At 35.4% G+C, this 25,980-nt stretch overlaps 3 protein-coding genes across 4 annotated transcripts in view; 1 reads left to right on the forward strand and 2 right to left on the reverse strand.

The window, feature by feature from the left end:
* The window catches only part of LOC136807948 (uncharacterized protein C18orf63-like), a 31,960-nt gene extending 17,967 nt beyond the window's left edge, over window positions 1-13,993 (forward strand). For both annotated transcript variants that reach the window (XM_067064573.1, XM_067064574.1), the window contains one exon: window positions 13,905-13,993. The gene's annotated coding sequence lies outside the window, so the exon portion shown is untranslated. The remainder of the gene's footprint in view (window positions 1-13,904) is intronic.
* On the reverse strand, window positions 2,697-7,849 carry LOC136807949 (transcription factor SOX-21-like). The gene is made up of 6 exons (XM_067064575.1): window positions 7,648-7,849; window positions 7,143-7,216; window positions 6,687-6,813; window positions 5,229-5,786; window positions 4,633-4,882; window positions 2,697-4,053 (listed from the first exon to the last, which is right to left on the reverse strand). The coding sequence occupies exons 1-6, from the start codon at window positions 7,772-7,774 to the stop codon at window positions 4,038-4,040; spliced, it is 1,152 nt and encodes a 383-aa protein (XP_066920676.1). The 5' UTR covers window positions 7,775-7,849; the 3' UTR covers window positions 2,697-4,037.
* Window positions 13,994-19,874: 5,881 nt separating the features above from the next.
* LOC136807861 (cylicin-2-like) lies at window positions 19,875-24,312 on the reverse strand. Its single transcript, XM_067064481.1, has 2 exons — window positions 23,163-24,312; window positions 19,875-19,927 (listed from the first exon to the last, which is right to left on the reverse strand). Exons 1-2 carry the CDS (start codon window positions 24,310-24,312, stop codon window positions 19,875-19,877), a joined length of 1,203 nt encoding a protein of 400 aa, XP_066920582.1.
* Window positions 24,313-25,980: the final 1,668 nt, after the last annotated feature.

Consider the following 25,980-nt stretch of genomic DNA (forward strand, 5'->3'; position numbering starts at 1 on the left):
TCTTAGTCCACTGAACCATTTTTTTACACAATCTTAAGACCCATAGGAACCGAAATGGTGAGGCTATATTTCATGAATACAGAATTAACAATAATACGAAATACGAACTATGTCGGCCGAAAAAAAATTCAAATCTTCAAATGTAAATTCATAAAATTTGATCTCCTGAGTTATTTCTTGAGTTGCCCAAAAATATTTCGCACCCGCCCCCTTTTCCATCGAAAATATTTTGGAACCCCCCCCCTAAACCCTCAAAAAAAATTCGAACTCCCCCTTGAAATCCCCCCCCCCCCCCCCCCACTAGTAGATACTTTCTGACCACTCCCTTTTTTATAGAAGCAAAATCTTTAATAAATAGATTCTTTCCTTCCTCTTTTTCATCGCGCGTTTGAGACATTTTGGTACCTTATCGGTCCTTTTTACGCCGGCCCGTATTCCGCCACAGCCTAATTTTGGGCTTACGCCAATTAGGGTCGTAAATAACGCCAAAATTTGTAAAAATCGCTATTCAGGCTTCAAAACCGTAAGTATTGGTATTAACTAGAATTCACATTAAAATGTCATCTTTCGGTATTAAACTGTTGAAAATTCTATTGAAAATCATTGATTTTCGTGAAATTTTGGATATAGAGTAAAAAATTGGATAGTTTTCATCCTTTAATCATGCCTAAAATCCTTTAAATTAAGAAAAAAATAAGGTAAAAACTGCAAAATTTTGGCCCTTTTTACGCCGGCCCTTTTAACACTGGTCCTTATTACGCCACGAGCCCAAAAATAACGCCAATAAGGGCCGGCGTAAAAAGGGCCGATAAAGTATTTTCCAAAAAGATGTACGGTATATCAGTGTTTTAGTGAAGAGGCTAACAAACAATACTGTGTGTGAATGATTTTTCAGCTCTGAAATTTCACCAAACTAGAATCTGATATTATGATCAAATGAATGATTTTTCAGCTCTGAAATTTCACAAAATTAGAATCTGATATTATGATCAAATTTAGGAACTTTGGTTGAAAGAGGTGAAATTCGTACACGTCGTTTTATGTCGTTTTTTCTCTCTAAGGGAATAAAAAATTCACGATTTTTAGGAAAACTTTTTGATTTCGAGAGAGAAAATTGTAAAAAAAGGACTTTTTTCAAGAATAGGAAAAAAATTTTCAAAAAAGTCTCTCCAAGGGTCACCTTTTCAGCAAAAATCAGTCTCTCTAAAAGGTCGGTTTTCGGAGGTCCCGTCTGCACATACCCCTCATCCGGCAACCATAGTACCCCACCAAAGGTGTCAGATTAGAATCCCCCTCCAGCGGTGGGATGCATAAGAGGGAAAGTCTGCCAACGACGCCTTTGATTACCAATAAGTTTCGCTCCTTTCCCTATTCTTACTTAGCAAAACGGACTTTTAGGCACACATAATACCTTAATGGAAGTAATTTTCGCGTTTTTGGGGCCGTCCACATAGTACATACGCACTAAAATGTCGAAAATCGAGTACCCCCTCCTCCCTGTACGCAAGCGTACGCAAATGGCTATACCCCCTTGGTAAGTACGTACTTTTTCATTCACCCCCCCCCCCCCCCCTCTCGGTCGAAGGAAATTTCGAATTCAAATCGCTTGGTTTGGACCTTTATTTCATACATGAAACTCAATGTTTATTAAGGGCTCTGACCATAGTCCAAAAATTGATTTTGGTATTTGAACATAACAGTTATATTTCAGGTTCCTTAACACTTTTAACAAAGAATTGCCTTTATAAATTGCTTTTTAATCGAATCCCTTAAGAGTAATTAAGAATTTAATTGCAAAAATGACGTTATGAACTTTAAAAAGATGTTAATAATATGTTGCATCACCCTCTTTTACAAAAAGCGCTTAGTTTTAATGGGTAATTAACTTTTTTGTTTCAAAATTTCTTTACACTGTCTGCAAAGAATTGAACTATTATTTTAAATTTTGCGGAAAATTTTTCTTAAAAGATGTGTCAAAAGTTGTGACTGTTTTTTTAAGCAAAATCCAGATGAAAAATTGATGAAAAACCACTATTTTGAAGATTTCGAGACGAAGAAGCATTTACAAAAATTTTCCGCAAAAATTTTTATTGTTCGGTAAATAATACACTATCTACTGCGAAAATGTTTTCAAAATGTTTTTTCTTCGCCAAAACTAAGCTCTTCAAAGTTGAAATACTCTTCCTCGCTAAAGTCTTCATTTTCTTCTTCATCAAATTTTTTCAATGCAATTTTTGAATTTTCAGATTCAGCAATAGTTTGTCTAACAGAAAATGTATAACATGCCATAGTTTTGTTGGTTACATCAGTCAGAAAACACATTTTAAACACGGCAATTATGAAAAATTCACTATGGTCAGAGCCCTTAAGAAACTTTTTCTTTTCCTTGATGCGTATAACATTAAAATCGTAAAAGTCGACAAAAAACATGCAAAAAGGGCTATGAAAAAATGACGCTTTTGAGCAGACTCCCCTACCCCTTAGTGCGTGTGTACTATGTAATACAATTTTTACTAAGTATTCTCAAAAACCCCTAGGAATTATGAAAGAATTTCGGCAAAAAACGGGTATCAACCGTGAAAATTAGTGCCCATTGGGTAGAGGACAAATTATCGTTAAATAAAATCTAAATACTTTCGATGACGGTGTTGAAAGTTATTTTGTACTGTAAAAATTGTTTTTGAGAGTTGTTGGAATTATTTTGCGGTTTCATTTTCTTTCAAAATAAAATATTAGGATTGCTTTTCAAACAATCGCCGTTTTATAGCGTTAATAAACAAATATTATAAATTATCAGCAAAAAACAATATTTCGATAAAAATGATAAGTAGTCGATTGATAAACTCGAAATATATATGATGATGGCATACAGTAATATATCAAACCTATTTTTTCTCATAAAAAGTTTGTGTCTACTCATAATGCCTTTCAGTTTTATTTAAACCCAAAAAGCACTTTCTTGATCTCGGCCCCATCTCGGCCAAACCAAAATCTTTGATCGATTTTTTTGGAATGTGTAGCCTTAATGGCTTGATGATTCGGTGTTGGTCGAAAAAATTATAAACAAAACCTTTAAACAAATATTGTAACGACGACTACGGGTCGATTGTCAAAACAAAAATCAATTTTGCAAAAAGTAAAAATGGCTTTACGGAGCTATAGAAATAACTTTGCTCCCACGAAAGGGAACACAGAGCTGTGGTACCGGAAAAAAAATTGAGACTCCTAAAATATTATTTAAGTATTTCTTAATTTTGGGCAAATTTAACGCAAGTTGTTTCTAGAGCTGTTTATAGAATCTGTTGCTGAATCGGATCCATATCCTGTGAAACATAATGTGTGACAATAATTTCATATCTTTTTGTTATTTAAAAAAATGAAGTAAATAAATCTCTTAAATGAAGATGAAAAATAATATATATACCAAAACACGTTAAATGTGTGTGGAGGATTAAAAAACATCCTAAATGATTAGTCTCGATTCCAAGCGGGAAAGAGATTATCCTATATAAGTCTTTGAAAGAGTTTGTTGTCTCTAATGTTTGACTACCTTCTAGTTGGGACCCAGTCCCTTTTAGTGAACGCAATTATTGTAATCTGTATTGTTGAAACCACAACAAGTACCAACCCAAAAATTTTGAAGTAAACACAACTATCTCTATTTCGTGCGATATTTCATACCACTGGTGTGACATCCGAAAACCTTCATTTTTTCGCCCAAAATTTTCTAATTCTTATCCATCATTTGACGCCTCATCTCCCCCGTACGCAAGTGTGAAGACATTTTGACGCCAATCTTTTTTGGTCGTTAAAAGTGGGTTGTTTTCTCTACACCATTTTTTGGCTCCCCTCTCTCATAATAAAAAATATCTTCTTCTCATAAAAGGAGCCTGCCTTTTCTTCACTAAATATCCCTCCATTTCGCTAAAGGTCCGCCTTCTCTTTGTATTCACATAACAAAATTTACATCATCTTTTTATGTGTTGTTTTTTATTCTTCTATTTTTTTTTGTTTTTCTGTTGTACGCGACTCCATCTTTAATGAAAATTCCCACTAAAATGAAGAAACATAAAATGATACGTTTTGTTACAAAGGTTTTTTTTTTAAAGAGACACAATTCAGATTGCATCATTCAGTGAGCAATGAGTCATAATTTGCACCCTAACACCACACGCTTAATAATCAAGATTCTATAATTGATGTGTATTATATAATTTGGTGCCAAGACCCCTAACGTATGAGGTTGAATCCTTACGGAAATTATTATATCAGTCCCTCCCATTTTTCATTTTAAACCTAAATTACACAACTGGGTAGACATGGTATATCCTGGGAGCCTTCCACAATTGAGGAAATGGTTCCATATCCTGGCGCCTTGTAAAATTTTAAGGGGTCTGGGACTTGTAGAAAATATTGCAAATTTAGGGAAAAACTAGAGTAGTAAAATATCCTTAGATACTTCTTTATTCTCCCCGTCCCCCTGAAAAGCTGCAATCTTCCCTAAAAATACGTTTAATTATGTAAATCAAAAACTATATCCCGATAAGGACGAAGTGCATACACCTGCTCTACTACCCACTCCTGAAGGAAGATAGTTGGAAAGCAATTCTTTGAATTCTTTTCACTATTTACCTAGTCATATCTTGAGTCGGTGCCCCGGAACCACCCGAAGGTGTCCAATGTCGTCCTACGGGTGTGTTAGTTGATGGATAAGTTGGTGGTGACGGGCTGTGTTCCTCTGCGCTTCCATTTACGCTTTTTGGCATTAAAATGGAGCCGGTGGTTGCTGCATCTGAATTACTCTGTGAGACGACGCTTTGTGAGATTCGACTTTCATCATGAGGTGAAGGGTATCTGGCTGCTTGTGGTTGCTGTGAGTGACCTGATATAAATCAATTATTAGTTGTATTTCATTTTTGTACTGTATCTGTTCTCAGACATTTTTTACCAGAGTCGGAAAACCTCTGACTCTGCTAATTCAGAATCGAAGTATGAACTGAATCGAAATGAACGAAGTTCGAATCATAGGAAAATGTGAATGATAGAAGTTCTATTTGACACCGCTCTACTTTAATTTCTCCGAACCCTAAAAATAATCCAGCCCAGCCCAAAAGAGATTTTCTTGTGAACATGTTTGGTCCCTGGTATTTTTCAAAAGTCGTTTCTGAGCCCAAACTATCTTTTAGACCCATTATCAACAAACCCATTGATTGAAAGCTAATTTTTACCTTGAGTGGCGTTTGCTGCAGGGAGAGGGCTGTACTGTCCACCATTAATGTAATAGCTCTTAGAAGTCATATATTCTGTTGAAGTTGGGCGATATGTTGTGTTTGCGTTTGAATCCGCCATCGTGGCGCCTGTTGACGAACCATTAGGTGACCCTAAGGAAGCTGTATTATAGCCTCTAGTTCCATTACTGGAGGTTGGGGAAGGGGCTCCACCGCTGCCTGAGCCGGCGCTTGGTGCCGTGGTACCCATAGTTGTCATAGGGTAGTTAGAGTACATCACAGGGTATCCGGGGCTGATAGCAGCCGGATAGGCATATGCAGCATTCATTTTTCCGTATAAATCGGGTGACATGGTCGAGATACCATATGCCATTGATTGTTGGTAGGCCATTCCGCCGTATTTTGGGTCCATACCCGGAATTATTGTAGTCGAGGCTGCCATGTTGCTATAAGCTGGGTACATGTCTTTTTTCATTTGTTTCGGCTTCCGGCGTTTTGGTTTGTATTTGTAATCAGGGTGTTCTTGTATGTGAACGGCACGAAGGCGCTTGGCTTCATCTACATCAAAGAAAAACGAAAGCAATCAAATCAACATTACTATGTCAATAAAGTCCCCTTTTTTTCGTTGAATCATAATATTAACCGGTTAGAAGGCAGTAAACACCCTTTTTGAATTCCGTTCAATATTAAAATCTTTAAGTCAATATTGAAATACTAACTAACTTTTTTTGTACGCGTTACTTCTTTCATCTTTCACGACAAACACATGTAATTATATAAAAACTGTGGACTTCATAAAAGTTAGAATTACTAGAATACCAATACGAAATTTCCTCGAAGAGTCTTCCTTTTTAGAAATTCTTCAAACATTTAACCTGGTCGTTTCTATTTGGTTAATTTTGCCGATTCTAATGTAAAATATCCCTGTTGATGACTCATGATTACAAAATTCATAAGTCTGATTAAAGCAAAATTTTTCGAAATATAGTAAGTAAGCTCACTGTCAATCCTCAACACAACCAGTGCATTTCCTTTACAGGAAATCGTGTCTAAGTAAAACAAAGCTTTTCAGTACAGCCCCTTAAATAGGTCATAATCCATTAGAGATCTTGACGTCCGGCTAATTAGCTTCACACCTTTTCATACGTTCTTAGACCGTTCTTGTATCCCATTTCCTTCCTTAATGTTTTACAGAGAGAATTTTGACTCAAATCCAAAAGTGTTAACCGGTTTCACGCAATGAAATGTTACACAGTAGGTTCTTCATATCTAATATCTCGAATCTTAACTCGAACAAGTTATCAGCTATGGATACTACACTATTTCTAAGTGTTCAATTTCAAATTGGATGGCTTTTTGTCTTTGTTCAAAAAAGTTATTGTTTTGTAATCAAAATCTAATTTTTAACCCCAAGGATTGACTCTTTATCTATTGGGCTACCAATAATTAAGGTCTTACCAATAAACGGCTGTTTCTCTTCAGGTGTTAGGACTTTCCATTGTGCACCTAACCGCTTAGAGATTTCAGAGTTATGCATGCGAGGGTGTTCTTGGGCCATCTGTCTCCTCTTTCCTCTTGACCAAACCTAAGGCAAAGAATATAATATAGATGTCAGCTAGTTTGAAGTGGATACATGGATTGATGTGTAACCTTGGGTTTTCGATGTTATGACTATATTAACCCACTACAAATTTCTTCTATGTGGGTACTAAATTTGCTTGAACGCAAAGATTTTAGTTGGAGGCTTGACTATCTGTTTTTGGAGAATTCTAAAGCACATCGATCAAGACCAGATGCTACCGAGTTCGCTTTTAAGCTTAAATTGTTGATCTCAGCTTAGGCCAAACTTCCACTTCGTGTTTTCAAAAATGTATACTATGTACACGGAATGCCCGATAGTTGCAAATCACTCACCATAAAAGCATTCATAGGTCGTTTAACATGGTTATCTCCATTCAATCCAACTAATCCTGGATGTGCGACCAACCCTGAATGATAAAAATTAAGAACAAAAATTCATTGAAAGTAACTTACAATAAACTAGGTCTCAAGGGTGGATTTGATTGGTAATGTTGTTGTAAGTCTATTTGTGGTAATATCTATATGGTTGCCCGAATGGTGTTTTAGATTGCACATGTACACGTTCTTTATAAGAACATCCAAAATGTTCATAATGTTTATAACTTTTTCAGTTTTCAGCCTAAAAATGTTCCTAAAATGTTCTAATTTCACCATCTTTTGGGCATTTTTGTGCAATTTCCTAAGAAATTGGGTGTTCTTAACTTGTTTTTAATACTAAAGGCTATCGAAGCCTTAGTCAGCTCTTATATAGTTTGTATCCATGCCAATCCCTTTTAGCAAAGAGCTTAGAAATGTTCGCTACCGTTTGGACGTGAGCCCACTCAAACAAAGTTCTTACCAGGGTGTTGCATAGCGGGTGATCCGGGTCCACCAACACCTGGTTTTAATTGATGGTGTGGGTGTGGTATGTGTGTCATCATTTCTGGTTTGGCTTGCACGACCATGGTATTCATAGTGTTGTACATGAAGTTGTCTGTTGTTGTTACTATTGTTCTTGTTGTTGTCGATTTTATTTATGTTTTTTCTAACAGATGAAATCTCTAAAGAACAGAAAAAATTATTCAAACCACCTAAAAAATACATTTACCCTACCTAATTTTCTTTGCATTCTTTTTGCACTGTATTCTTTGAGTGTAACTTTTTACCTTAAGCAAATTTCGCTGGATTTTTGTTGTCCCATACTGTCTTACCAGATACTTTCTGTAAGTTCTGATGATAATAAGGCAAGAAAAAACTAATTTCCCTGAAAGCAAATGGAAGCGGCTAATCTTAAGAACGCAGCACTTTGAAGCAATTTACTTCCTCTAACACTCACATTAAACAAACAAAATTGTTTATATTAGAAACAATGATGCGGTTAAGAATGACAATCTTATATCCGTATAACTGTCCCCTTAGATGTATCGTAATAATATGAACAACGTTTCTGAGCTTGCCCTCTTGAGTCTCTTAATGATCGACCGCTTGCTCAGTCATTGATTAGTTACAAGTTGAACCTCCCGTACTGTTCTTTACATGTTTTTTTACGCGTTTTATTTCCATTTCATGAGGGATATTCTTATCTTAAAATATTCCTAGATTAGCATCTTAGAAACTTAACCCAAATTTAACAAGTAATACATACCTCAAGCAAAAGAATGGTATTTTTACGACAGTTTAGTGTATTTATACCGGATTTTTATCGCTCTAAAAATGGCAATCTTAGATTTAGTTGCTTCACTTATGGTTCTTTCAAGGAAAAGTTAAAGCTTCTGAAGTTTTAGATGAGTCAGAAAATGCTAAAATAGATAAATTTCCTTTGCGAAAAGACACCCTTAATAAATCTGAGCTTAAAAGTAATTTAAAACATAACATACCACAGTAAATTTTGTTAAACGCCTTCATTACAGTCTCCTTACATAAAATCCATTTGTCATAATAAAAAGAGAGGACAAAGAAACATACAAAACAACATACAAAATTTGGCGGCTTTTACAAAATGTGATAATTAGACTAGGACAAAGAAATCCTTGAACTATTTTATTTGATGACTTTTGGGAATTCTTATTAAATTACTTAATTATCAAAAACATAAAACTCTACGTCATGATGAATAAGCAAATAACAAAGTAATCAGTAATTGGATACCTAAACCTTTGTTAGAGGGTGAAAATATTCTAGTAAAGATCTTTAAACTTTTATAAATGTCGCTCTGCCATATTTAAATCTCTCTCAGAATACAAAACGGCTGCAGAGCCGATGTTGGGTACGTCTGATGATTGAATTTAAAGCCAAAGGGCTAGAGTAGAATCTCTAACCTTTCCCAGGCAAGAAAAAGTGAAGCCACTTATTTCCCATCCAGAACGCGCCGCAATCATGACGACGGATTGTATCTAGCGGTTCCTTTGTTTTTGAGGACTGCATTTTTTGAAATCTAGCGATAGATTTTACTTTCAATCCGACGTTTGTGTTTAAACCACGCCTGGGCGTTCTGAATGATAAATTAAGTAGCTTCATTTCCCATCCGAAAGTTTCTAGTCCAGCCCTAAATGCGAGTCTAAACTCAATCCATCTGGCATGTCTTATGTGATTTAGATTTTCTCAACATAAAAGATTGCCTCTAGCCTTTTGTCCAGCAATCAAGAATTTTAAAGCTAACTTTTTAAAGCAATAAATTAAACGCACAAAAGTCGATTTTTACTTTAAAGCTAATCCAAAAACCCAACCACATCGAGGTGACACCACAGCATTCCATCGTGATATCAAAAAAAGTTTTTTAGAGAGTTCTAACGGTAGTAGCAACTGTGTTTCACGGGAAACAACACGACTTAAAGGTCAACAAAAACAGAAGTACTACAAAAAAAAGAAAAAGATAACTCGCGCGCGAACATGTTTAACAGTTCCGTGTTTCGAATATAAAGTCAGCACAACTCTACTAACTTCAATTCGCGACGGATCGAAGTAAGTTAGACGAACGTGCGAATATTACGGTATATTACCGCGGCTCCGATTTTGTCGGCAAGAGGACTTCGCAGACACAAGAAAATATAGGCATATGTCGCGATGTTGATTTGGACGACATTTTTAAAGAGATGAGAATGGCGTTTGACATATCTTTTGGAAATCATACTCCAAATACTGTAAGAGGACCCAATACTTCGCTGATATAGAAGGGCATGACGAACCACAATTTGTCTTTAGGATTTTAACCAGAAGTTCAATTTTAAATTTCTTAACATGCTTCATAAAGCATTTTGAAAAGGGCAATGATATATTGGCTTTAAGTTCCCCTTTAAAATGTTCTATTAATTACTAGCAAATGCGAGGAGAGCTTCTTAACTTATTAAAAGTCACCTTAAAAGATGTACATATAGTAGCATTCATTACAGATTCCTAGAATTTGATAGGTACTTAAAAAAAAGAAAGAAATTTTATATAAAAAGGAGTCTGCTGAAAACAAGTACTCAAAAGAATAAAGAAGAATGTATAAAGTATAAAAAAAGTAGTATTTATCAAAAGATCTATAAAAATCACAAACTTATTCAAGTCTACTCATCACAAAAAATGTAGAAGTGATAATACTAGCCTTTACACTCGACTCATCTTTTAATCAAAAGATCTATAATGTAAATAGCATAAAGAAAACTTCTTTCAAGCCTTCCCCCTCCTCTCTTCGACCTATCATTAAGAAAAGAATTAATCCATTGAAGATGATGAAAAAAAATGATACCTTTTTAAAAATGTTCTCTTTCTTATTCTTTTTTATTGTTCTCACCTCACAAACAATAGGAACGAAGAAAAACCAACCAATCAGATTTGTCGAATTTTTCAAGTGCGCGTAAACACTATGAATAGATCGTTCTGATTGGCTACAACTCTTATCAATTTCTTTTTCACTCCTTTTTTTGACATAAGGTATCAATTTTTTTATAACTAGTAACCCCCACCATTCAACACCCAACTTTGAAAAAAAAGAACATTGAGTGAACCATAAAGAAATTAAAAAAAAAGATATATATAAAGAACGATATATGCTTCCCTGAACGAAAGAAAGAGAAAATATATATTATATTTTTTTTACATGTTTACTTCTTTTAACACATGCTTCAATTTCTGTCCGCCAATCAATAAGCTCGAAATTTCTCAGTTCCATTCAAAACAAACTATTTCCATAGCAACAGTAATTAGCGCCAGGCTCCCAATAATTTGCGCGTGTGCGCGGTTCTTATTTGAAAAGACCTTGAGCGTAAACAGTAATTTTTTGAATAAACTTTTTTTCGTTAGCATCTATTTCCTATAATTTCTATAAAGACTCGGTAAAGTACTCTAAAGTACGTAAAATGTACGTTAGAAAGATGTCATCCCAAAGTTGGATTCTGACCTAGTACTCTGTAATTACTGGCACCTTTGCTTGTTAAGAGACACTTGCAATTTATTAGTTTTTTTTCATATTCTTATTTTAACGACTAGTTGTCAAAAATTGATGGAAATTTTTTGGCTCATACTTTAGCTAGAACCTGAGATTAGAAACTTTATATTTAAACCGTCTTCAGTCTCAATTACACGGTAAGATTAGATACAGAGGAATGTACGGAGCCCTCCAGGAGTCAGCGTAATGGCGTAAATTTTGAGCCTACTTGGAAGGTCTCGTGTAAAAACTAGCACTTGTTTGCACTCAGATCTCTAGGTTTCATTAATCTGACATAAAATTACTGTAGCTTACGAAAACAGAAAATCTTCCTTACATGCTAAATGATTACCTCATTTTCATGAAGAAAAAGTGACCAAGAACAATCCAAGAGCCATGCTTCATGATGAAAATTAAAAAAAATCATGAAAATAATGTAAAGAAGAAAAGAATACTACATTTACGCGAAACCCGCTAAAATTAAATTAAATATTTTGTTATGCTTTTATTTATTTTATCATATGTCTTTCGTTTGTTTGTGATTTTCTTTGTAGTTTACGACAGCTTCTCACGTATCTATATAGAAAGGGACTTTAAGCCTCTTGTTTTGTCTCTTAACGCGCCAAAGTCTTTAGGATTAAGCGGGGCTCAGCCTAAGAACTTAAGCAAAGATTAAAAGAGAGAGGTTGAAAATATGTATGACTCTTGTTAAAGGCAATTGTTTATACCCCAAATTATGCGCCTCTTGGTAATTTCTTTGAAAAACAGAAAACGTTATAAAAAGTCGATAACAAATTAAAGAATTGAAACCGAAAGTGAAAGTCTTGAAATGATAAGATAGCAGTTGAATTTTGACTGATGTTTCGCAATACACGTTTTTTTTATAAGAATATATAATTTCATATGATGAAATTGGCCAAAAAATTAAAAATGTGGTAAAAATACCGCCATCATGGAATTTGGTAACTGAACCTAAGAATGCCATTTTTAGAGCATTTACCATTAAATTGCCAATTATTACCCAGCAATACTAAAAGCTTCAACAACAATGCCAAATTTTTGGTTTAGTTCATGGAATTTTATTACATGCTAGATTTTGGCTGGGAATTGGACCCAAACCTAAAATTACTTTAACATTATTTAAGGGCGATTTTCCTCAAAAAGTTAAGAATGTTCATGATGAATTGAAAAAAACATCATTCTTATAAAAAAAGCGTGTAATTTTGAAATAAGGGACTGTAAAAATTGTGTAATTTTGAAATAAGGGACTGTAAAAATTAAAAGGGATTCGGAAAAAGAGAGACCTCTATCCATCGAAAAATTCAATTTTCACTTTTCCTTTGTTTTGATTTCAATTTTAACGGATAAAACACTTGGCCTTTGTAGTAAGTGTTAATAGGCTTCATTTTAAATTAATTACTAGTTTTCACATGTTTTGCTTTCCGAACAATTAGGCCAATTACCCATAAAAGCCCTCCGTATGTTGTGTACAACACAACACTTATGCAACATATGTTATTTCCCAGATTATTTTTTCACGTGGGTTACTATTTAGGAAAATTGATTTTTGAATTTATGTTTTTTTCTCTCTTTTTTGTAAGAATAATTTAGTATTAATAATGAGGCTCGAAATCGTTAAAAAAGAATTACAACTTAAAAACAATATAGAGTCTGGATTTGGTGATTTGCAAGTATCTTTTCAAGGGGTCAAAAAGTATTCAAAAACAGCTTGTTCTTATAAAGAAATAATGTATTACGAAATCTGAATACCTAAATGAAATAAATTTTTTTCAGAATGGACTCTAAAATACTTAAATTGCATTGCCTGACCAGTAAATCCCTATAAAATCCTTTAAAGCTTTATAGTCTTAAAATTTCAGGAAGACCTATCTAGCCCAGGGGGGGACAAAGCTTCCCCCTCCCTCGACAAACTTGTTTTCCTGGAAGTTCAGGGACTTTAGATATAGCCTTGAAAATTCATGAGTCTTACTAAATTTTACTTAGCTTTACTTTCCAGAAAAAACTTTTTTTCTTGCTTTCCAAAATTTGACGACGTCAGCATTTTTTGAAATTGATCCAAATTTTAAGGCAAAATGTATGGATTTTCTAACAAATTATAAACTTAGATATCTTTGCAACGGATAGAGGTACGAAAGGAAAAAATCGAAAAAAAATTTTATGCGATGACATCATATTTCCATGATGGAGTGCCATTTCAGAAAAAACTAATTATAACAATTTTGGCGCACTGTACCGTCTTTAGACCTGAAAATATTGGAAATCGTTAGTGAGGAATTTAATTGGCTTTCAGAATATCGAAACAGAATTGAAAATTCATTTCTACTTCAAGAGCTAACATAGCAGTTTGAAGTGAGGTCATTTTTCGCATTTTTTGCAAAAGTTCTTACAAAAACTGTTGTTGTCATCGAAAGATGTACAATAAAAAAATTTTGAGTGCCAAAACAACCTTCTCGTGATAATGCATCACCAAGTTTTATGACTTTTCGATAATTTTATGAGGGGTGGGCTGTTTGCCCCCCCCCCCGGACTTTAATTCCTCAAAAAAGCCCAGGCTAGGTACTGTAGGAATAAATAGCAATTTCTGCGAAATTCAATATGACTATTGCTTCCATTTTTTATTGATTTTTTTCCGGACAAACCGTATAAAGATTTTTTTGAATCTACAGTATCCAATCTTCTTTTTTCAGGCTATGTTTTCTTTGTCGACAAACAGCGGTACGTTTATCGTTAAATCATTGTCATCAGGTAGGATAACGTCATTTGATAACGATAACGCCACCTACACGCCCAAGCAGAAAGGTATTTTTTCGATATTTCGTTAGATTTCATCATTCGATTGACTCAAGACTCTAAAGTATCAATCTAATAATTTGGCCCGAAACAAATGATGTTCAGCAAAAATGAAAAGTACTACGAAAAACGGGTACTAAGCTATTAAAGTGTTTTTTCTGGTATAAACCAAAAAAAGGATAGCGCTGGCTTTTTAGTCGCTTGCAAGCTTTGAGGCGCTAGCGAACAGTGTGAAGACATAGCTGTCCAAGGTTTTAAGTATCTCCTTTGCATCAAATCAAGATAAAATCTCATCCCTTGAAAAGAATGTTTGTCTGACTTTTTCTACATGTAAAATGCACATGGCTGCCAAAATTTACGATTTTTTTTTGAAATCATTTAAAAGAAAAATAATTAGTGATAATATGAAGAATATATTAATTAATGTATAAATATGAAAAGAAAAATAGAAAAGAGTTGTATTAAATTGTTGTATTATTATGTTGAATTATACTGTTAGTTAATAAACCTTTTGTTGTGGTAAAAAAAAACAAAGAAAGTATTATAGTATTTTAATAAAAAAACCCAAACAAAAACACAAAAATAAAAAAAAAAGCTTTTACCTCAATTCAACGTCTTCCCCCTATCATAAACGTACACTTCCAGGCACATTAAACTAAAGTTCAAGATAAAAAAGAATTCCCTGCATTTTTTAACACGTTCTGACGACACAAAAGCATTAACAAAAGGATTTGAATGTCAAAAGACGGGCTTTAAAAAGAAAACGAAAGGAAAATATGAAGCACACCATGACATTAAAATGTTTGCTGACGGATAGTCAACTTGTCTGTAGCGGAAATTTACCCGGATGAAAACTGACTTTTTAAAGTTTATTTTACTTAACTTGCCAATGTGTTTTTTTTTGTGATTTGGTCAAGGCCTTAGCATATCTTATTAAAAAAGATCATATTGATTCAAAGAACATGTTTATGTTTAAAAGGGACCTAGGGCTTATTAAATACAATTTTATAGTGAGAATTTTAAGCGCCTTGATCCGGGGGCGGGGATGTGCCGCCCGTTTTTTGAACCCCTTTTCTTTGGGACTCTTGACAAGTTTGTAGAAATTTTGATGGTATTTTGTCTGATGAAGATTGCGGAGATAGCAATAGTAGAGTCTTAAAGTAGGTTTATATTTACATCATACACGCAACATAAGAAATTGGACAGGTACTCATAAAAATTTCAAAAAGTTTCGATGTTCTAATAAAAAAAGTTTATTGATTTTGCAGCATGGCCTTTGTTGAATGTTGTGCTTTTCGCGAATTTCGAACTCAACAACAATTGATTTCGATTGAAGCAGATAGTGTCCGGGGTGAAGCGGAACAGAATCCATAAATGTATTATAAAATTTGTCAAAATCTATTGTACAGTACCTTAGTATTTACTAGCTATTTTTCAAATACCCATTCTAAGCGAGTTCTAATTACCTTTCAAACTGAATATCATTGATTTAATAAGAAAATTGCTTTTGTATTTTTTCTCAACTTAAACAAGATTTCACTTGATACAAAATCTGTTTTTTTTTCTTTGGACATCAAGTATAAAGCCAAAGACTTTGATAAAACCCATTGTATACCTGGTTGAACTATCCCTCCATCCTAATCGCTGCAAAATCGGCCAATCGATGTCTTTCCAGCGAGAAAACTACCCATGAAATACAAAAGATACAAAATCTTCACTCAAAGCGACACTAAACGCACACTTTCAAAATCCACACAAACTCCTCACCCAACACGTCGCAACAATCAAATCAAGCCATAAGTATTCAAGAATATTATAATAGCTCTTTTTTATAACAAGTTCAAAAAATGTCAGTTCCTGCAGTGTCTTCAAAAACTTTAACGCGATTTGCGAAGCACGTTGCTCATCAGGCGATTGGCTATTATTTGATTTCTTTTCATGACATATCAAAGAGAGAAACTTTGTAAATAAACTTCTTAAAAAATGTTTATTGTAACATTTTTCTATAATATACATACCCCCTAGGGATATTAAGTTATAATTAATTTTGACTTGATTTCTTTTTTTTCGTCGTCATCAAGAAATTGTTTTGTCGTTAAAGCCTTTTGTACTATTTTTGTTTCTTAGCATAACTATTGTTTAGTTTTAATATTGAAAGTAATTATTTATGGTTTTAGCGATAACTCTGCTCCGTGAAGTGCCGTTGAATATACCTTTAGTAACCATGCCAAGTAATTTACTTGGACTTTTGGAATTCAATTTCACCCGGTAAAATTTATCTGCGATTACCATATCTGACCTGGAATGACTGAGTCTTAGCTAATTGGAAGATGAAAAGTATTAAAAAAAAGGGTAAAAGTCACAGATATCTGTAAAGCCCGAAGGGCTAGATAGGCAACTTTAAGCTTTCTCCAGCAAAAAAAGTGAAGCAAAAATTTGACTTTTTAAATTTCGTGCCGATGGATAGGATCTAGCATTTTAATTGTTTTTAGAGCGCGAGATCAAAAAAATTAGGCGGCAAACGCTATTTCGCATCTCTCAAACCAGTGAAATTGCTTGTTGTCACGTGATTTCTTTGGTAGGAAATCCTACCAAAACTTGCTTCACTTTTCGATAAAGGCCGCAAATCTAGCCCTTCGGGCTTTACAGATCTGTGGTAAAAGTCTGAAATCGTTCACTGAAAATAAGAGCGTGCTCCGAATACGGACCCTGAAAGTGTAAAAAAATGAAAACAGCCGAATCTCAGAAAAAGAATTATGGTTCTTATTAAAAATCATATACATGTTTATTGATCTCTAAGTGGGCAAGGAGTAAACTGCAAAGTAACAGCCCCCCCGCAATTGTTAACATCATTTTCATCGTTATTTTATTTTCATTTTCATCAAATACTTTACGCTTTGTTTCATTAAGAGAAAACTTAGCAACAAAGAAAGTATATAAAAAAAGATAGAAGAAATAATGGATTACCTCTTATCTGTGTTATTGAATTCGACAATTATGATTAAAAAGCTTCTTTTTTCCCTGAAAATCCCCAATATAACTATGTTCATGATATTAAAAAGAGAAGAAGGCCGAAGAAGAACTTATAATATCCAATCCATTGAAAATGAAATAAATTTCACTCGAAAATTTGCGTTTAGTATTTTCTTCTCCGAAATCTACAGGAAGTCCCGCTCTTGGGGGTTCGGTAAGATACTCACCGTGAGATTTTACATATTGTCTTCAAATTTGCGTTTTTCTGTTGTTTCACGTGCCAGCTCAACAAATCTCTTCCACCGCGATTCAATAGGTTCACACAAAAGAAAGTAACCCCTGACTGTCAGACCCCTTCTTTCCATATTTCGTTCTATTATAAACTTATTAATTTATTGAACTAATAAAACATCTCGTCTTTGAAAAAGCTTTTCATTACAGTGTCCATTAAACTGTATTGTTTATAAATTATCATGTATTGTTCTTTGGTAATTTATGCAATAAGGTGTCATGCATAAATCAGTCAAAACGAGTAATCGCACAATAGCCCCCTCATTTCGTTTAGGGCTTAATGCTATTACTTCTTTTTTTATTTCTCGTGTTTTTCTAGTTTATAAAAACCTTATCAAATCTCATCAATTTTTTACTTTAATATCCTTTCCAATTCGCTTAACTTTTCTCTATCTTTTTCTTATATTTTTCCCCCGATATTTTTACAGCGGCTATTTTTCTTAAAAAGAAGGGCTTAATAAATGATGTCAAGAGCTATAGTGTTGTAAATTATTACATGTTTTGTCACCCAGACTTGATAAAAGAGAAGCGAATGGGCTCTTTTGTCACTTTTTTTTTGAAAAATAACCCCTTTTCTGATATCCAGGAAAAAAGCTATCTATCAAAGAAAACACTTTTTTAATCATAGAAGGAATTGCATAGCGTGATAAAAGATTAACTCGCTAATAAATTGAAATAATGATACATTTTCTTTCCACCAAATATGATAAATTTATTTTGCCCGAAATTCTTCAATTTGAGCTTGAAAGGCCAAAATTTGCGTTTGTAATTAATGTATGGAAATTAGACATCATGCGGTACACACCGTTACATTTTTATTCCCCCAGCGGAGTCCCATGTTGTCACGTGGAAAAGAAATCAAATCAGCCATCACGCTGAAAGTATTCTCTCGTCGCGTCATCATTCCAAAAGTAATTACTTTATCAATCACGTCTCGCGTGATAGGCCAAAAATGAGTCTGCTAAATGACGTGCCCTCATTTTTTTGACATCTTCACCTTCGTGCCTTACGTACCTTACGTGCCTTCGTGCTCGCATGCCTTACGTGCCAAACGTGCCAAGCAGACTCGCCAAAATTAGACCAAAATACCCCTGTCTTAGTTGTCTGGTGAGAATTTTCTGGATCACTTGGGATAGTAATAAAGCGAGAAAAAACGACCTAAAAGGAAATACGGGGTGGATATCACTTTTTCTTAATTGAATGAGAAATTCAAACTCCATTGTTCACGACAGGTCAAGAATCCATTGGATTTTCTCAAAATAATAGTATTTCAATCAATGAAGGTGCTAGTCTCATGCTTGTTCATTGTGTGTTTCCAATGGGGATATAAATGGGTAATTTTCATACTCGGACGACTGTTTAGCCTAATTTCAATTGATTTTCTTGAATTGAATTGAAGTTCTGTTTGAAATACATGACTAAAATTGGGTCAATCTGGAGCATTTTCATTGGCATGATAATGACATGACAACAATTAATTTGAGCCCGAATTCATTTTTCCTGATTTTATTTTTATTTGTGTGAATATAAATCTGTTGTTTGAGTAGAATCTTTGCTTCGGGCAGGTGATTACTGTCAAAGTATGTCTACTGAATCAGAGATTTTATCACTTTAGTGAGGCCAGGTGGTAAAAAAACACACATGGGGTGGTGTGAGTGCGATTGAAATTCGATATTGCTTCTACGAGCTCTTTGGGTTTCGTTTTACTTTTTCTTTCGTTTATATTTTGACGGAGTCTTTTGCACATTTGATGAAAATAAATTTTGACTCGATAAAGTATAAAGTTGTCCAAAAAATTTTCCAAATTATATTAACTGTCATTTATAATTATTCAATAATTGATAATTTAACTTATCTGACTGAATTGCCATGCGTGTAATACACATGAAGGTGGGTGTTTATTTCCATTTAAGGAATATGGATAACGGCAGTACTCTCCGTCATAAATTTTGAGTTCCCCACACTCCGCCACTGTTAAACTTGTGATACATTTCGAGTTTACCGCGTGTCCCGCGGGTATGAAAGTTTTCCGCCATTTGTTGAAATGACGTAATCGATTCTACTACCACGCGTGAGACACGCGCTTGTGGTAATTATTCTTGAACGAGGATTACATATGAAGATCTATTTTTTGATTGATTGATTGACAGATTGATAGATGAATTTAATTCTTCAGTTATTTTTTCAACTTTGAATATTTATGTGATTTCAATTTCACACACACAAAAGAAGATATCAGAAAAAAATGAACACAGAAAAAGAAAAATCGAGATCAAATTTTTATGAAATGAGGGATTTATGAAATTTAATCTTATTTCACGGTTCGATTTAAGTAAACCATAACAGATGCAGAAAAAACTGAAATGATGACGATAATTACAAAATTACCTTAGGGCATAGCCTGACAGGTAATTAAGATTTCATAAGGAAATTACACGAACGAATTTACGATGCAGCCAAACTTAGTATATCTTGTTCGAGCGCCGGTAAATGAGCCTTTGAAAAATTTTTTAAGTCGACCAAGAAAATAGACATTATTCGATTTATGCTTTGTTCAAATGTATTTTACATGTAATAAAATAATGAGTGAAGTAAACTGTAAATTATCTTCCTCTGCGTGGTCCTCCACGACCTCTTCTGTTTGAACCATTCGAACCTGTAGAAACAAAATTTGTTTAATAAGTCTTCCATATGAAATCCCACGGGTTGCGGTGGGTGGGCGTAAATTCGTTCGTGTAATTTCCTTATGAAATCTTAATTACCTGTCAGGCTATGCCCTAAGGTAATTTTGTAATTTCATTCCGGAAATTACACGAACGAATTTACGATGCAGCCAAACTTAGTATATCTTGTTCGGCTGCCGGTAAATTCGCCTCTGTTTAAAGCTTGTTATTGGAGGATTTTAGTATGGAAGATTGAAATGATGAGAGATCTATAATAGCCTTATTATAATGTCTTTCCCAAACAGTTTGACTTTTCCAACTGCCTTGTTTCAAAATGTCTTTTAATGACACCCCTAGGGCTCTAGCTTTAGACGATCCAGCCGACCTAAAAGAATGTGCCGTGAATTTTGATGTTGGGATCCCTGCTTTTTCTAACATCGTTAGTAACCATCTAGCTATCGTCTTCTTCGAAACCTGGTCATGGGGTTTAACATAGCTTAGGAAAATCCCACTACCCTCTTCTTTCCTCCAGGGTTTTGTTCTTTCTAAGTACGTTTTCAAAGTTTCGACTGGGCACAGATCTGAGTCCTCTGGAAACTTATAAACTTTGATGTTGGAGTTAGCTTTCCCTGTTTGTGAGTGTTTTACTCGTCCTTCAATTCCAAAGACTACACAATCTTGAGCCTCAAACATGTATTCCTTTCTTAGTTTCCCTATTTCGGAACCCCTGTTTATCAGGCAAATTGACAGTAAAGCCACACATTTAAGGGACAGATTCTTGTTGCTCAGATTACAGGACTTGCCCATACCCTTGATAAAATCTAGAACTTGTTTCACATCCCACACAAACACCAGTCTGGGTTTGGGTGGGCGGTTGTTAGAGACACCTTTCATTAGTTTGCATACAAGTGGGTTTTTCCCTACTGCCACTCCTTCTATTTCTTCATGGAGGGCTGAAATTGCTGATCTATGTTTATTAATGGTTCTATATTGTTGACCTTCGTTGAAGCATTTTGTGAGAAATTCTAGGACCTCTTCTATAGCACATCGAATAGGATCAACCTTCCTTTGCTCACACCAGCTGCTCCACCGTTTCCAGGACGATTCGTAAGCAGCCTTTGTACCTCTAGATCGGGCATCTGCAATAAGCTGGGTTGCCCCTTCTGAAATTCCTGTCTTAAGATGTTTACCCCAGAGATTAGCCATGCTCCTAGTCTCAAGGTCTCCCCCAATTGGATGTTTGTTTCCCTTTGGGTCTCTCAGGATTTCCCCCGTCGTTGGAAGAAGAATGGGTCTTCTGACACACATTTCCACTAGCTTCGGGTACCATGTCTGTGTTTGCCAAATAGGGGCTATTAGTACCATGTTCCCCTCCTCTTGGTCCACCTTTTCTAATACCCTGCCAATTAGTGAAAATGGAGGGAATGCGTAAGGTTTCCTTTGGGTCCAACACATTTGCATTGCATCCGTTGCTAGTGCGTATGGGTCTGGCTTCCAGGACACAAAAGGGGTCATTTGAAATGAGTGTCGGGAGGCAAACAGATCTATTGTCGGTTGGAATTGAAATTTTTTGCATGTTTCCCTGAAAACTTTTGGGTCTAGTTTCCACTCGCTGCGGTCCAGACCCCGTCTGGATTCCCTGTCCGCCTCTTTGTTCAGGTGACTTGGGAGGTACTCCACAGTAATCATGATCTGGTGTTTTAGAAGGTAATCCCAAATCCTTTTCGCATACTGGGTCAGAATCTCGTTTTTGGTGCTGCCCATCTTCAATATACAACTCAAGGCTACTGTGTTGTCTATCTGAAGGTGCAGTCTTTTGGGCTTTTTCAATTTTGTAAAAGTCCTTATTGCAAGTTCTGCTGCTATCGTTTCTTGAATGTTTATGTGTTGCTGGTTTTCCCATTGGTTCCATTGGCCCCCTGTCTTTTTTCCTTGGCAATGGGCTCCCCATCCCCCTGTTTTGGCCGCGTCCGATTGAATTATTAGGTCTGGTGGGCCCAAATTGATTTTTCTCCCGTTCTGGAGTTTTAGGTTCTCTATCCACCAATCTAATTCCAATTTCCCTTGCCGATCTAACTTGACTGTTGTCTCGTAGCTCAGTTGATTTTTTAAGCCCTTTATTAGGTTCATTTGCAAGAATTTGCAATTCAATGGGGCAGGGAGAACTGCCGCATAAGTGGAAGTCAATTTTCCTATCAGTTTCGAAAGTTCCCTGAGGGTTATTTCCTTTGACTGCAAAACTTTTTGGCAGAGTCCCACTATGTTCTCTATTTTTTCCTCTGGTAAGGAGATAGTCATTTCCTCTGAATTTATTAACATTCCCAAAAATTCTATTTCCACTGTAGGTTCCATCACTGATTTCTCCTGATTTATTACAAACCCCAAGTTTTGAAGGAGGTAAATGATCGTATCCCTGGCCTGGAGTACGGTTTCTAGGTTTTCCCCCATGACCAGTATGTCGTCTAAGTAAATTACTAGCCGGATGTTCAGCCTGCGTAGAAACTGAACAGGGACTTTCAAAATTTTTGTAAATATTCTTGGGCCTGGTGCAAGTCCGAAGCAGAGACAGGCAAACTCGTACAGGCAACCTTTCCAGGTAAACCTCACAAATTTCCGATAATCTGAGCGGATTGGAAGGTTGAAGTAGGCATCTTTCATGTCCAACTTCACCATTAAATCTCCCTTTTTTAACATCTCTGTCATTTGTTTTAACCCCTCCATTTTGAATTTTTCGTACACAATGTAGGAGTTTAGATTCTTTAGATTTATTATTGGTCTTTGTTTCCCGTTTTTCTTTTCCCTTAGAAAGATTGTGCTCACGAATTGGCCTGTCTCTGCTTTTACAGGGTAAATTGCTCCCTTTCTCAAAAGTTCTGTTATCTCCAGGTCTACAAGTTCTCTCTGTTCTTTTGGCATGTTTATGTCTTTTGGAGAGACTTTTTGCCTTGGAATATTTATTAGGTCTAGTGTCATTCCCCTGATTGTTTGTAATATCCACTGGTCTGTTGTAAGTTTCTCCCAGTTTTCCGAAAAATATTTTAATCTTCCCGCAAGGGGCTTTGTTATTTCTTTGCTTGTTTTTATCAGATTTAAGAGAACAGGGTGTACATTTTTTAGACCTCTTATTGATTTTGTGTTTGAGAGATCTCTTTTTTCCATTAAGTTTAGACTTGGAGCTACAGGACTTTTGAGATAGGGAGATTGAGTCTCTTTTGGACTTTCTCTCACCTCTATAATTTCTGTTGTTGTGACGGTCCTCTCTCTGGGGTCGTTGACCTTCTTCTTGTGCACGGTTCTGATGGTGGTGTAATGAGGGTGCCCCTTTGCCAGAGGGGCCTTGTCGATTGGGCTTCTTCTTTAAGTCACGGATTAGTGATCTTGACAGCTTGAGATCTTTGGATCTGTGTTTCAAAGTTTTGTAGAAGTTTTTACCAAATAATTTGTCCGATTTCGGTTTAAAATCCTCTGAGGATTCTTTTAACATGGAAGCAGCTTGGATCTTGTCAATTCCCAAGGAGGTGAGTCCAGTTAGGCGACGAATGAAGTTGAGTGAGTTGTTGGCTTGGCCTAACAACACAACTGATTGATCTAATAGTTCAATAATTTCTGGCCCTGAAACAGTCTTAGTGGAGTTCTTCTTGGTCTTGCTCAGATTTTTCCAAAGTGTTCCAAGTGGCCCCATTACATCATATAACTTTTGTTGTACTTTTCTCAGTTTTTTGTCCGATTCGCAGACAAAATTTTTCTTTGAATCGTAATACATATCTTTCATGAAAGTATCTAATTCCTTTGGTTTTCCCGCATTCTTTGGCACTGGATATTTCTCTAGTATAGAGTCTTTGAGGGTTTTCTCGGAAATGTAGGTGTTAAAATTCTTCCTCACGTAGGACGCTTTAGATTTGGATAATTTCCATGATGTCTTCTCCTCTTGACTGGTTGGGTTGAAACGGTCTTCTTTGTTGGATTTGGATTCAGTACGACTACGTTTGTTCTTCTTACGTTTATGACCTTTCTTCTTTTTGTTTTTCCTTCTTTGGGTGTCTGAATCACTTGATTCTAACTCATTGGACGACTCTTCAAGTGAACTGTTGTTGCTGGAGGATGAACTCTCCGAGCTTGATGATTCACCATTATCACTTTCGCTGGATGAAGAATCCTCTTCTTCAGATGATGAAGAGTAGGCATATTTCCTTTTCCTCTTCGTGGAAGGTTCCCTCTCTTTGGGTTGAACCTCTGTCGAACTACCTGTACCATCATTTGGGTTATCAGGTGTTTTATTTGAATTCGCATTCTGTTCGTTTTGGTTAAGCATGATCTTGTTGATATTGTCAGCTTTTTCTTGGTCCATTTTAAAAAGTTCACTGTCGGAGACCGCCATTTTGTTCTTCGCTTTGTTGATACTAAGTTTGAAAGAGGCGAATTTACCGGCAGCCGAACAAGATATACTAAGTTTGGCTGCATCGTAAATTCGTTCGTGTAATTTCCGGAATGAAATTCTTTATGTTGTTATTCATTGAAAAATGATATCATTCTATATTTGAAGATGAGAAAAACATAAGAATTAAATCGTATGTCAAATTGACTTCCCCCTTCCACGGATGAATGATGAATTTGGTAATTCTGCTACTTCTCCCTTAAATATAACATTAATCAAATATATTGCACGGGTTTTTCTCTCCACTCAATTTCGTAAGAAAATGGGCAAAAAAACTCACGAAATGCTGAAAATAAGAATATGTTAAGAACATTTTTAGGCTTAAATCAAAAAGTTAGAACACCCGGCTTAAAAAGTTTTTTGCATGTTCTTATATAAAAAACGTGTATCGGCCCAAGAATTAGATATACCAAGTACTATACCATCCCACCACTTTTTGTTAGTCTACATAATAAGACACCCCCTTCTCACAGACCCACTTGGACCCCTTCTTACTGGAAAAATTGTCCAAAATATCGCCCTGGTTAAGAATTATCCTCAGTTTTTTGGTCCCCGCTGAAAATAATCAAATAAACCTCATTGCAAAATATTTACTATTTTTCCCATCCCCACTGAATTTTCTGACTTGAAAACAAAAGAATTAAAACCCAACCCTAGCCATAAAAAATATGAGGAATTTCTATCCCCATCGAATTTCAGCCCGTATTTTTATCCCCACTGGCTGAAAAAATGCTACCGGGTCTGTCAGAAGGGTGTGTATTAAGTTTTATGGGTGCTAAGGAAAAGCAGTAGTCTGGTGCACGTAAACATCCCTTTGATAGATTTGGAGGCTTTCGCAAAGGGTTGTTCATGTGGACCTCTTGCATATGATTGTATTCCTATCTGGTACCACAGAATCATAAAAATAATGACGCGGTCGGGGTACCTTTTTTTATCAAAATAAACCATCGCCCTTTTTGGAAATTTTTGGAACAAAGTAGAACGTTTTGAGAGTGGAACGTTTTGAGAAAATTTTCGGAATTTTTAAGTCCCATTCAGGGTCACTTTTTCGTAAATTTTTTTAAAAGCGCGAGTCCCACGTAGGGTACATTTTCGGACCTGGGTGGGATATCTCGTCAGTCGACAAGAGACATTTAAGGTATTTTACATTCAACTAGTATCTTCCCAATTTATGCCTCACAAGCACGTCATCAAAGTGAGTACACTCATTTTTTTTATAAGCATACGGTAAATTTCGGCTGAAGCTCACTATGCTTAAAGCTCAATTTTGAGCCTCGACTTATGCTTAACCATATGCTTGGTAAAAAAATTATGGAGGGGGGGGGGGGGTAAAAATTTTCGCGCATTTTCCCCTCTCTTCAATCTTGAGAGAAATGAAGACATTCTATTCTTCTGTTATTTTCTGAAGTTTTGGAAATTATGATTCTAAAAATTTCTTTGGCTGAGCCTCAAGGTATGCTTAGCATATGCTTAATTTTTCTGGAAATTTGAGCTTCAGTATCCTTATAAACGTTATGCTTATAAAAAAAATGAGTGTAATGTCATTTATATCATATTCAGCCGTCAAATATTACTCAAATGCAAACAAAGCTGTTTACACGTTTGTTTTTT

The sequence above is a fragment of the Clytia hemisphaerica genome, unplaced genomic scaffold (genome assembly GCF_902728285.1).
Source record: "Clytia hemisphaerica strain Z4C2 unplaced genomic scaffold, Clytia hemisphaerica genome assembly, whole genome shotgun sequence".
Lineage (NCBI taxonomy): Eukaryota > Metazoa > Cnidaria > Hydrozoa > Leptothecata > Clytiidae > Clytia > Clytia hemisphaerica.

Bases quoted from the DNA above. Each gene is read 5' to 3' on its own strand.
- LOC136807861 (XM_067064481.1), bottom strand. From the start codon at position 24,312: ATGGCGGTCTCCGACAGTGAACTTTTTAAAATGGACCAAGAAAAAGCT. The intron at 19,928-23,162 runs GTGAGAGAAAGT...TTGTTTCTACAG, and splicing joins CAACAACAGAAATTATAGAG to GTTCGAATGGTTCAAACAGA.
- LOC136807949 (XM_067064575.1), bottom strand. From the start codon at position 7,774: ATGTACAACACTATGAATACCATGGTCGTGCAAGCCAAACCAGAAATG. The intron at 7,217-7,647 runs GTAAGAACTTTG...TTTATCATTCAG, and splicing joins ACCCGCTATGCAACACCCTG to GGTTGGTCGCACATCCAGGA. The intron at 4,883-5,228 runs GTAAAAATTAGC...GATTTATATCAG, and splicing joins TGCAGCAAACGCCACTCAAG to GTCACTCACAGCAACCACAA.